At 43.1% G+C, this 13,467-nt stretch overlaps 1 protein-coding gene across 3 annotated transcripts in view; it reads right to left on the reverse strand.

Annotated features, from left to right (window-relative positions):
• Positions 1–2,223: 2,223 nt before the first annotated feature.
• The window catches only part of LOC136577088 (uncharacterized), a 51,198-nt gene continuing 39,954 nt past the window's right edge, over positions 2,224–13,467 (reverse strand). For all 3 annotated transcript variants that reach the window (XM_066576811.1, XM_066576809.1, XM_066576810.1), the window contains exons 2-3: positions 8,427–9,258; positions 2,224–7,203 (exon numbers count right to left, since the gene is read on the reverse strand). In XM_066576811.1, the coding sequence (XP_066432908.1) occupies positions 6,385–7,203; positions 8,427–9,245 (1,638 nt within the window). In that variant the 5' untranslated portion in view covers positions 9,246–9,258 and the 3' untranslated portion in view covers positions 2,224–6,384. The remainder of the gene's footprint in view (positions 7,204–8,426; positions 9,259–13,467) is intronic.

The raw sequence follows: 13,467 nt of genomic DNA on the forward strand, positions 1-13,467 counted from the left end.
TCAGTCGTCTGCCTTGACAGTTGAGCACACATGTGGGAGGATAAGCAGCGCCCCCCATAGGCACACTCGGAGTCCCTATATGAAGACGTGATGATGGAAGTACTCAGGTCGGGAAGGGTATCATCTCTCCTTAGGGAGAGCAACAAAAAGGTGAGTGAGGAGACTTATAAGGCCATGCATGCTCCTCTGGGTAATATGCAAATAAGGAAGATGGAACAATACCTCTGCATCACGACCTATTGGATGGAAGTACTGGCACGTTCAGGTTTTTGTTCCTGTACCTGGCTGTTATGTCTCATGGTGTGGCACGTCTCCAAAGGAGGGATGATTGACCAAATACTGCAGCATTAGTATGCTCTTGGGTTTACTTCACTTGTACCTACTTATTCTCATTCATGTCTCACATGTCAAAAGTTTTACTGAAAACCTTGAAAAACTCCCGGAAACGCTGTATCTATTCCTAAGGGTGTATGGCTGTGTGCTGTGTGTATATAGAAGGCTCTCTGGGAGTCCGGCTAGTGCCAGGAGTGATGATCGGTATACATTCTATAGATAGGAGTCAGGGCAGGCATTTTCACTCAGGTTTCTCATGTAAGATTTTTACATTTACTTTTGAAGAATATAGTTGCTAAGGTTTGAGAACAAACAGAATATCGCAATTGCCCGCGTGAAACTACCCTTGATCCCCTAGGAAGGAGGTAAGTATATGGGTTGGGGGGGAAATATTATTATGGAGGGGGGCTTATTATTACTGAGGGGGAGGCTTATTATTGCTGAGGGGGGGGGGGCTTATTATTGCTGAGGGGGGGCTTATTATTGCTGAGGGGGGGCTTATTATTGCTGAGGGGGGCATATTATTGCTGAGGGGGGCATATTATTACTGAGGGGGGGGGCTTATTACTGAGGGGGGCTTATTATTACTGAGGGGGGCTTATTATTACTGAGGGGGGCTTATTATTGCTGAGGGGGGGCTTATTATTGCTGAGGGGGGCTTATTATTACTGAGGGGTGGCTCATTATTACTGAGGGGGGGGGGTTAATATTGTTACTGAGGGGGGGTTATGTTGCTATGGGGGTATTACTACGGAGGGGGTTAATATTACTAATTGGGCCACTGTGGAGGTCGTTATTTTTACTGGGGCCACTATCAGGGCTCGTTCACACGGGCATAATCATATTTCGGTCGCACAAATATGCTGCATATTTGCGCAATCGAAAAATCGCTTATGCCTGCGTATTTGGGTACCCAAAAAAGAACGCAGATGGGCCCACTGAAATGGTGCGCAAATATGCACTGAATACATAGGTTTCCTGCACATTCACCACGTATTTGCGCGGCCCATTCACTTCAATGGCCTATCGGGGTGCGTAGTTTAAAACAATATAGGTCATGCTGTGTGAGAATATACATCATGTGAATGAACTCACTGACATCAAAGGCTTCTATTCACTGCATATTTTGTACGCAAATACGCTTGTGTGAACGAGCCCTTACTATACTGTCTTACAATCGGCCCTTCAAAGGTCACCATAAGCCTGATGTGGCCCTCGGTGAAAATGAGTTTGACACACCTGCCCTAGGACATACGGTGCCTGCAGACTTTTACCATCCAGGTTCAGAATACCTATCCCTACTCAATCTCACTTGGCAAGTGGAGGCTTCTACTGAGCTCCTCATAATCAAAGATCTAAGACCAAAATAACTTTAAATTGAGACATCACCTGGGAACACAAGATGGCGCAATACTTACAGCAAATATTGTAGTATAACATACACTGCAATACCTACAACAGAAACACTCTCACCATTCTACAGCAGACTTGGATGTCGGTGCTATCAGGACATCGCTTCCATGACCCGCTGTTATCAGCCTCCACCTCTGTATGGCAGAGCTCTGCTCCACAGCTAATTATCTCCAGGAGGACTATAGTGAACAGCAAAAACTCCAAGCTGGCCACAAAATGGGCTTCTCTGGAATATTTGCTGCAGCCTTACAGGCCACAACCATGGTGTCACCTAAATCTGTCATGGATCTCCTGATATAGTGATTTGCATCTGTAGTGCACTGGGGGTTAATACACCAGGCTAGCAGGGGCTGTAGTTCTTATGTCACATAGGAGACTGGCTTCACTAACCTGAGGTTCCCGGGCTCCACACCATACCTTTTGTCAAGGGAGCTGCTTCAGTTATACGGAGCGCAGGATTGACTTCTGATACTGAGATTTCGTGAAACAACTTTGAAAACTTTACTGCGACTGGTGATGCACATTCCAGGTTAACAATAGTCAATCATAGCATAACATGAGGCATTATAACACAGCAGTAGATGAATGATCATTTGGTTATCATGACTGTAAAGGTGGTTGCTTTAGCAGGGTTACTGAAGCTACAGCCTATAATGCTTTTGGGAATGTCTTACTTGGTTGGTAACAGGAATATCTTTGCTAACAGTTATTGATTCAGTTCTTAACATGTAGGCCCCTGTATCCTGCGGTGGAGCTCCGCTGCGGGAGCCGCCGCCAGGGAGCAAGAGCCGACGACGAATCTCTGCCGGTCAGCCCTATCTGATAGATAGGCTGACCGTGGAGAATCAGGGCTATATGCAGCATGCTGCGAATTGCTCACCGTGAGTGGAGAATCGCAATGATTCTCCACTCATGCACAGTGTGCCGGTGTTTTCCATAGCAATGCTATGGAAAGCCTCACACTGCGTGATTCACCGGCGGTTTACCGCCGGCAAAGTCACGCCCATGGACAGGCACCCGTACAGTCCAATTAAGATTAGCCTTTGCTGTGGGGCTCCACTCAAATTGCATTAAAATATCCACTTGTTATTCACAATTCAGTGCCGTCATGCAGTACCTGGAAGGACGAATGCGGGAACAATTCATCAGCATGGTAGCTGACTAGCACTGTTTCCACTGGAGGTTAGAAAACATAAAATATGCAGAGGGTCCTTGTACAACTTATCCTGTCTATATCTTCAGCTCTATCACTTTTCCTCAGAGCTCATGACACAGCAATTCCATTCACAGCGTGGACTGGCACAAAAAAAAAAATCAGCATTGCAAAAATGGCAGGATGGGTGAAGATTCCAGTGGCTCTTTCTCATGGCTTTTCACTGAACTGACAGGCTGCACTCCTCTCTCTCTACATCCCAAAAACTGAACTCTGACGGTCTGGCTCCTCTTATATTCCCGGGGATTGCCCTGCAAAACTGATACAATTTGGTTTTGCAAAAACTGATGTAACTCTGCAAAATTTTCTAAAGGTCTGCTTGATAACCAAAAATCACATCTCATCTGTACAATTTAACCCTTATATCTCTGTATAGCCTGATCTTACACAAGGTTCTGCAAGTATAAGTGCAATGCAAGGTACATAATATATATATATTATTATGCATGTGAAAAATATGCTTTATGCAACTATAAGACAACTTTACATTGGGTTGTAACAAGAACTCTGGTTCTGGGACACTTCCCATCTCCCTCAGTTTAACCCCTTCCCGGCCTATGACGTCACTGTATTTTGTAGATCACGGGGACAATACTGACCACGGCGTCAAAGCACCTGACTGGAGGGGGACAGGATTTCTCTGTATAGTGGCTTTTTAAAATTTCTTTGAGAAATTCCACTGCCCATTCACACAGGTCCTTGAAGCTGAGACAATGAGGAGTTTGCAGGGTCTTCACCGTCAGGATGCTATTGGCAGTGGGGCTTTACTAAGCAGCATAGGAAATCTACAAAATGAAGTAGTCAAGAATAATATTTGTTTTCTGTATATTTTGGACCATGTGCTGCTCATTGAAGTGACCTTCACACAGACCGATTCAGACTGTATTGGTAACTAACGTCCATCCGTTCCCCATACACTGTCGTCCTTGTCAGCAGCACACTCCCTGTTTCCCGGGGCAGATGTGCAGCCAACTATGCTGCAGCAAACAAAAGGGCGCTTGTTTGTTGACTGATTGCTGCCATGTTTAAACAGGGTATTTTGGTGAATGAACGTTCGTTTCCAATTATCGGCCTGTATAGAGGGGCTTTAACTCTAGTCACACTGAAATTTATGTTTTTGATAGTTGGGTGTTAAAAGGGTTTTCCAGGCAATTACTATTAATGACCTAACCTCAGGATGCGCCATCAGTAGTTGATCAGTTGGAGTCGACCACCTGGGAGTCCGGCCAATCAGCTTATCTGATGTCCACTGTCAGCGCTGCAACACACAGCGGGTACGGAGCGGAAGCAGTTAGCCCCGACACCTGTTTAGTGGTCAGTGCTTGTAATAACAGGCACAGCTTTCATTGATTTTAAAGGGGTTATACCAGAATAGCAAGTTACCCCCTGCTCACAGGACAGGGAATAACTTGCTGATCGTTGGAGGTCTCACCACTGAGACCCCCGCTGCTTTGGAGAACGGGACTTCTATGTCCAGCTCTGATGTCACTGGGGGCGGAGAAGTGACCCCATAGTGACGTCACTCTGAATGAAGCGCTGGCCTGGCATGTGCGGTCTGCGCTCCATTTATTACAATAGAGCTGAAGGGAATACCAGAGTGTTTGCCGCTCGGCTGGGAGCTGCAATAGTAATTAGCACCGATTTGCATAAAGACAGACTGAAATCATTCAAAGCGCTTACAATAAAGTGTTTCGAAGCATCAGCATTTAAAAAAAAAAAAAATGGTAGAAAGACTTTGAGGCTGCGTTCATACATTTGGTGTTTTATGTTGAGGTTTTTAATTGCGATTGTGAACGCAGCCAAAGGCTTTCATTTGCTATGCGCTACATTAGTTTACATTTTCACCAAATGCCTATTCTACATGGCCGAGAGACTTGTGCGTTGTGATGCGGTGCGGGAAAGAAAATCGTGACATGCTCTATCTTTACGTGTTCCTCTGAACGCATCTCCCATTGTTTTCAATGAGACAAAAAACACATTGAACGGCGTGCGATGTGGACACGAGTGCGGTTTACCATTGAAAACCACGCCGGAGGATCGCAACCTCACGTACATCATGCGTTAACACGCGCGACATCGGGCCGAGTTTCATAGCCTATTATCACGCTTGGCCATGTGTAGGTAGCCTAAGACTCATGTTTCATACAGTACACTGGAGAAAATGTCAGAAAATGATTATGTAAATCATACTTTGTGGGCTATATTCATTTTTTTTTAATTTTAGTGATTTTTGAAACTTTTTTGGTCACAATCGCTATTTTTTTTTCAAATCCTGTATTTTTCACACTGACCACAGAGGCCAATACTACTCTGATACTTCCTGATCTGTAGAGAAAGCCTTGCAGCCGTTATCCCACTGACATCACAGGCAGGTTTAAGGCTTATTTAGACAGGCGTATATCGGTTGGGTTTTCACCTCCGGCCGATATACGCTGTCCCTCTCTGTAAGGGGAGGAGGCAGGACAAAATGGGAGTAGTGCATTGAGCTCCTGCCCCCTCTCTGCCCCTTGCCACTGTTTACAATGGGAGGAGGCGGAATGGAACTTAGCCCCACCCCATCCTGCTTCTCCATTGCAAACAGTACCAAGGGGCGGAGAGGGGGCAGGAGCTCAATGCACTAGCTCCTGTCCCGGCTCCTCCCTTTGCAGAGATGGGTAGCGTATATTGGTCGGGTTTTCCCGCCCGTCTAAATAAGCCCTTACACTGAGAGAGGACACCTATATGTATGTAACACAAGACCCACCACTTACAATAGCTGATCAGCTGTAACTATCCAATCCCTATCCCTGCACAGTGACCCGACAGAGCATGCCTAGACCAGTCTCCCATACAAGTCCCATTCTGTCCATTGTATGAACGGCCCATGAAGCTGCTGTAAAGCATAAACTTTTAAATGCAGTTCAGGCAAGATGGCCACCAACATAGTCATGTACAGACAGCAGAAAAAAAATCCTACAATTAGGAAATTAAAACAGATTAGAAAAATGTAATATGTCTCTCTATCTGGTTCTAATTAATAAAAAATATGTTGATGATGAAGTCCCCTTTACAGGCCTGCACTTCTTAATTAATTAGAAGCTTCCCTGGCTCTTGGTGCACCTGAGCCTAAAATGTACATCAGCTGTGTGCTGGCGCATCCTCCCACCATAATTCATACCAGTTTCTGGCGTAAATTATAGTAAATCTGATAGGGGGCAAGAGGCCAAATCCATCCGGCTAGGCCCACTCTTCACTTCCCACACCATGTCTGTGCTGACAATGTGGTTTTGGCGACGGTGTTGGGCCTTTCCATCATCTATTGCAAAAATGACTGCTACCAGCATGCTGATAAGGATCCCATCTGAAGAACTGCATCCCCTACATATATGGTAGTACTTGTATCTCTATATACATGTGTTAGTGGGTTGATGATGATTCATAAATGGTTAGTCATCTTTTGGTATTAATTTTCCACTCAAGACAGTCCCAAACTTTTGTCTGAGTAGATCTGGAATCTCCTCTTCAGTGAGTTCTCGAGTGGTCTTCACACTTCCCCCTCCTTTGGTGAACTCAGTACTGATCAGCCGGTGCCCCATGTACGTCAGTCTTCCATGTGGGAGCTGTAGGGAGCAGAAGGATTTCCAGACAAAAAAAGACTTGGGCGACGTCTGGAGATATTCACACATCTCCCTAAAGTCTTCAAATTTCCTCTCCTCGAGGGTGAACTTATAGAGAGTCCTCCAGAGCTCCTCTTCCTTCTTCTCCATGTACCACTCATCTGCTTCGACCCGTAACCGATACACACCACTGTCCTGCTCCTCTTCCCATCCGGCCTCCAATGGAAATGGTTCTGCAATTCCTTCCCCAAAACCAACATCACAAAGCCATCTCCTTCCCTCAAGCTCCACCATTAAAATCAGGTGTGCGAATGGACGTTCATAGACACCGGTCAGCTTGTTCAGCACTCTGGCTGATAACACTCGTGGGTTGTAGCCCAATGTTTGCAAGACCCACAAGAAAAGACCATTGTTCTCAAAACAGAAGCCTCCACGATGTCTCAGAACTATCTTCTCATATATCCAGCAAGTGTCCAGAATGATTTTTTCCCCGCTGTGGATACTAAGGCTTTCAAACGGGACAGAAAGCAAGTGATGGTGATGTAATGTCCGTAATGTGGAAAGGGATGGTTGCATCGAAGACACCTTGAATTTTGTAATACCAATCCTCTCAAGATAGAGGTTCAGATACACCTTTGATGAGCAGTCCTAGAAGATAATTAATATTGATTAGTCAACTGTGTTCAACATCCCTAATATAAGGAACCATGATACCCAAAAATTGTTAGTTACCATTATGGGTTTAGTGCCAACCAATAGGCTGATCATCCATGAGAGGACATGTTGGTAAATATGGTCAGAAGAACATTATATATAGAAGGATTGTATAGTAAAAGATCAATATTTGCAGATGATAAAAAAAACTATGTAAAGTAATTAACACAAGAGGACAGAATACGAATACAAATGGATCTGTATAAGGTGAGGTTTGGGCAGAAAAGTGGCAAATGAGATTTAGCATTGCGAAATTTAAGGTTCTGCCTCAGACCACACGGAGTATTGTGGACAGTTTTGGGCATCGGTACTCAAGAAGGACATATCAGAGCTTGAGCAGGTACAAAGGCGGGCAACTAAAGTAATAAATGGAAGGGGCGGACTACAATACCCAGAGAGGTTCTCAAAATTGGGATTATAATCTTGAGAAAAATATGGCTGAGGGGCGACCAAATAACTATGTATAAATATATCAGGGGTCAGTACAGAGATCTCTCCCATCATCAGTTTATACTCGGGACTGTGACTGTAACAAGAGGCATCCTCTACGTTGAGAAAAAATAAGGTTTGTAGACAACATAGAAGGGGGTTCTTTACTATAAAAGTAGTGAGACTATGGGACTCTCTGCCTGAAGATGTGGTGGTGAACTCATTAAAAAAAGTACAAGGTGGTCCTGGACGCCTTTCTTGAGTCCTACAATATTATATGTTATATCACTGATTAGTCAGAAGGGTCAGTGATCTGGAGATTATTCTGATTGCCAAATTGGAGTCCAGAAGGAATTTTTCCCTTGAATGGGGAAAATTTGCATTTACTTCATTGGAATTTTTTTGCCTTCCTCTTGATCAACATGGGGGGAAAAATAGGCTGAATTGGATGAACATATTTCTTTTTTTACCCAGTGGCGTAACTATATGGGATGCAGAGGATGCGGTTTCATTCGAGCCTAAGAGCCATAGGGGTCCCATAAGGCCTCTCTTCTCCATATAGGAAACCCAGTACTATGAATAAAGCATTATAGTTGGGGGCCCTGTTACATGTTTTGCATTGGGGTCCAGCAGCTTCAAGTTACGCCTCTGATAACATACTATGTTACTATGGATATCAAGACAACTATCAGCAATTTTTGCAAAAGGTCACCAGTTAAAAGGCTTACTAATTGAGATGCATTTGGGATCACAATATCTTCATCCTTCACGATCAGTTTTCCACTCAAGACGATCCCAAATTTATCCCTGAGTAAACTGGGGATCTCTTCGTCAGTGAGTTCTCGAATGGTCTTCACACTTCCACCTCCCTTGGTGTACTCGGTACTTATCAGCGAGCGTCCCATGTATGTTAGTCTTGCCCGTGGAAGCTGTAGGGAACAGAAAGATCTGCGGACAAAAAAAGAGCTGGGCGTTGTCTGGAGATATTCACACATCTCCCGAAAGTCTTCAAATGTCCTTTCCTCGAGGGTGAACTTGTAGAGAGTCCTCCAGAGCTCCTCATCCTTCCTCTCCATGTACCACTCATCTCCTTCAACCCGTATCCGATACACACCGCTGTCCTGCTCCTCTTCCCATCCGTCCTCCAATGGAAATGGCTCAATGATTCCTTCCCCGTAACCGACATCACAAAGCCATCTCCTACCTTCCAGTTCTACGGTCAATATCATATGGGAAAATGGTGGGCTAAAGTTACCAAATGGTCTTTCCTTCACCCTGGATGACAGCACCTTTGGTTCATAGCCCAGTTGTTGCAACACCCACAAGAAAAGACCATTGTTCTCAAAGCAGAAACCTCCTCGTCGTCTTACAACTATTTTGTTATATATCCAAGGAATGTCCAAGATGATTTTTTCCCCACTATGTATGCTAAGACTTTCCATCGGAACAGAATGTGCATGGTGGCTGTGTAATTTCCGTAATGCTGTGAGGGAAGGAGGTTCACAGTCCGTCACATTCACCCTTTGCAGGTAGGCTTTGACATCCATTATGTAAGTTATCCTATATAGTTAAACATAACAAGGTTAAAAGCAATTCCATATACTAATAATATCAATCATAAACATTGTATAGAAAATTAACTATAAAATACTTCCCTCATTTACAAGAATATAACTGCTATAATACTGCCTGCTATGTACAAGAATATAACTACAATAATACTGCCCCCTATGTACAAGAATATAACTACTATAATACTGCCTCCTATGTAAAAGAATATATCTACTATAATACTGCCCCCCTATGTACAAGAATATAACTACTATAATACTGCCCCCCCTATGTACCAGAATATAACTACCATAATACTGCCCCTATGTACAAGAATATAACTACTATAATACTGCCCCCTATGTACAAGAATATAACTACTATAATACTGCCCCTATGTACAAGAATATAACTACTATAATACTGCCCCCTATGTACAAGAATATAACTACTATAATACTGCCCCCTATGTACAAGAATATAACTACTATAATACTGCCCCCTATGTACAAGAATATAACTACTATAATACTGCCCCCTATGTAAAAGAATATAACTACTATAATACTGCTCCCTATGTACAAGACTATAACTACTGTAATACTGCCCCCTATGTACAAGAATATAACTACTATAATACTGCTCCCTATGTACAAGACTATAACTACTGTAATACTGCTCCTATGTACAAGACTACAACTACTATAATACTGCCCCCTATGTACAAGAATATAACTACTATAATACTGCCCCCCTATGTACAAGAACATAACTACTATAATACTGCCCCCATGTACAAGAATATAACTACTATAGTACTGCTCCTATATACAAGAATGTAACTACTATAATACTACCCCCATGTAAAAGAATATAACTACTATAATACTGCTCCCCATGTACAAGAATATAACTACTATAATACTGCCCCCTATGTACAAGAATATAACTACTATGATACGGCCCCCTACGTACAAGAATATAACTACTATAATACTGCCACTATGTAAAAGAATATAACTACTATAATACTGCCTCCAATGTACAAGAATATAACTACTATAATACTGCCTCCAATGTACAAGAATATAGCTACTATAATACTGCTCCTATGTACAAGAATATAACTACTATAATACTGCCCCCTATGTACAAGAATATAACTACTATAATACTGCCCCCTATGTACAAGAATATAACTATTATAATACTGCCTCCAATGTACAAGAATATAACTACTATAATACTGCCCCCCCCCTTTACAAGAATATAACTACTATAATACTGCCCCCCCTTTACAAGAATATAACTACTATAATACTGCTCTTATATACAAGAATATAACTACTATAATATTTCCCCCCCCCATGTACAAGAATATAACTACTATAATACTGCCTCCAATGTACAAGAATATAACTACTATAATACTGCCTCCTATGTACAAGAATATAACTACTATAATACTGCCCCCTATGTACAAGAATATAACTACTATAATACTGCCCCCTATGTTAAAGAATATAACTACTATAATACTGCCTCCAATGTACAAGAATATAACTACTATAATACTGCCACCTATGTACAAGAATATAACTACTATAATACTGCCCCCCCTTTACAAGAATATAACTACTATAATACTGCCTCCAATGTACAAGAATATAACTACTATAATACTGCCCACTATGTACAAGAATATAGCTAGTATAATACTGCTATGTTCAAGAATATAACTACTATAATACTGCCCCTATGTTCAAGAATATAACTACTATAATACTGCCTCCAATGTACAAGAATATAACTACTATAATACTGCCCACTATGTACAAGAATATAACTACTATAATACTGCCCCCTATGTACAGGAATATAACTACTATAATACAGCTCCTATGTACAGGAATATAACTACTATAATACAGCTCCTATGTACAAGAATATAACTGCTATAATAGTGCCTCCTATGTACAACGATATAACTGCTATAATACTGCCCCCTATGTACAAGAATAGTACTATAATACTGCCCACTATGTACCAAAATATAACTAGTATAATGATCTTTTTATTTAAAACTTGCAACAAAATTATTACAATATACTAACTATAAACACATAAGAGTCAACAACGAAAACAGAACAACAAAACAGAAAAACAGAACAAAATAAACTTCAGACCAACCGCACAGAAGTTGGTACCCGGATTCTCCTCCAGTTTATACTATGTACATTGTTTCTGTTCTTAGTCTTTACACTGTTCACATTTATAGAGCAGACTCTCAAAACTCATTTAAGTCACTGGTCTTTCTTGCTTTTCCTCCTCCGTCCGCTGCTGTCACCTGCAGAGCCCCATCTTTTGGTGGACACTGATGGTTGAGGTTCCTCTTCCTGAAGGTCGTCATCAGAGTTATGTAAAGAGACACATTCTTTTCCCGACTTCTCTGATTCTTCTCCCAGCACTCCATACTGTCCGGAGGTTATGGCCGGCACCGACTGATCCGGGGTTTTCTTTGCTGCGGTGACTTTTCTAGCAGGATCTGCAGTTTTGTTCTTTCTTTTAACCGCCTGGAACCCCTCTTCATCCACAGAGGGGCGCCTGGGCCTTGCGGCTCGGTCGGAGGGTTCTGTAGCCTTACATGGCTGCTGTTCAGGTGATTTAGCAACAGATTTACTGGATATTTTCTTCTTTTCATGAGGTTTATCTTTAATAGCTGGTGCTTGTAGTACAACAGGGGATATTTCACTTCTTACAGCAAGGATTTTTCTTTTTCCATCAGATGCATTCTCGGTGGCTGGTACTTGTACTGTAGTGGGAGGACCATCCATCTCTCCCTTTGCTGGTACTTGTAGTGCAGCAGGTGAGTTATCAGTCTCTAAAGCGGGGTCACTGGTACTTGGCACTACATTAGTATTAGGACTGTTGGATTCTGGGGCTGTATCTGCTCTTGCGGCGACGTCCTCTTTACCTTCCTCCATGGGCTCTATGCAGATATCATCACCTCCTTTATTATGCTCTGCATGTGGACACTCCCGGAATGTATGACCTGCTCCTAAGCACAGGTTACAGATGACGGGACCTCTACAATCACTTTTTGAATGTCCAAACTCTCCACATAATGAACACTTGACTCGAGAGCAGTTAAAAGCGAGGTGTCTGCCCCCACACCTATGACATAGACGAGGCTGTCCAGGGTAATAGCATATTCCTCTCTCTGAGCCTAGATAGAAGGAGTGCGGTAGATGTCTGGTCACACCATTGGCTCGCTCTAATTGGATCTTTACAGTGTATCCACCATTCCAGATTCCCTCCTCATCATAGATTTTTTCTGGATAGTTCATGATCATACATTGCCTACTCAGCCAGTGCTCCAGATCTGCCAGCGCCACCACCTCAGACTGGAACAATATGGTGGCTCTCACCACCTGAGGCTTGGACAGCTGGATCACCTGGAGATACTCCCAGATTGACTGTCCCCTTGTGTCATTATATATACTCCAGAATGCATCCAAGTCATATTGCAGCTTAAAGCTGATGTCGTAGATCCTGCTGGAGGGGATATGGATCAGAGCGTACACCTCAGAGGCTTTAAACTTCATAAAGTCTTTTAGGAGACTCTTCCCAATGTACAGTCTGGAGGGAATGTTCTCCTCTGGCCCCGTGTACTTAATCCTGACAGCGTTTCTCCTCTGTGGTGGAGGGGGAGCTGAATTTGTGACATTGGAGAATAGTCTATTGAATTGTGGACGGTCAGCAGAGGGATGAGTGCCTGACCTTTCCTCATCAGCAGGCTTACTGACTCCTGATTGATCTGCAGACACACCTGTGGTGGTTTCACACTGTCCTGCAGACACACCTGCGGTGGTATGAGACTGTCCTGCAGACACACCTGCGGTGGTATGAGACTGTCCTGCAGACACACCTGCACTGGCATCACACTGTCCTGCAGACACACCTGCGGTGGTATGAGACTGTCCTGCAGATTGTTGTACACACACCTCTGCGGATGGCTGAGAACCTTCACAAATCTCCACCATATCTGCTCCGGACAATGCAGTTGTCTCTTCACTCATGACACTGCACAGTGTTTCATTTACAATGTCAGTCCCTGAAGCATACACCAGATTACTACTTGCATTCATTTCATCAGCACTGCAAACAGAGTCCTTTGCAATTAACCCCTTATTGGCTGTCACATTTTGCTCCTCAGTA

The sequence above is a fragment of the Eleutherodactylus coqui genome, chromosome 8, assembly GCF_035609145.1.
Source record: "Eleutherodactylus coqui strain aEleCoq1 chromosome 8, aEleCoq1.hap1, whole genome shotgun sequence".
Classification (NCBI taxonomy): Eukaryota; Metazoa; Chordata; class Amphibia; order Anura; family Eleutherodactylidae; genus Eleutherodactylus; species Eleutherodactylus coqui.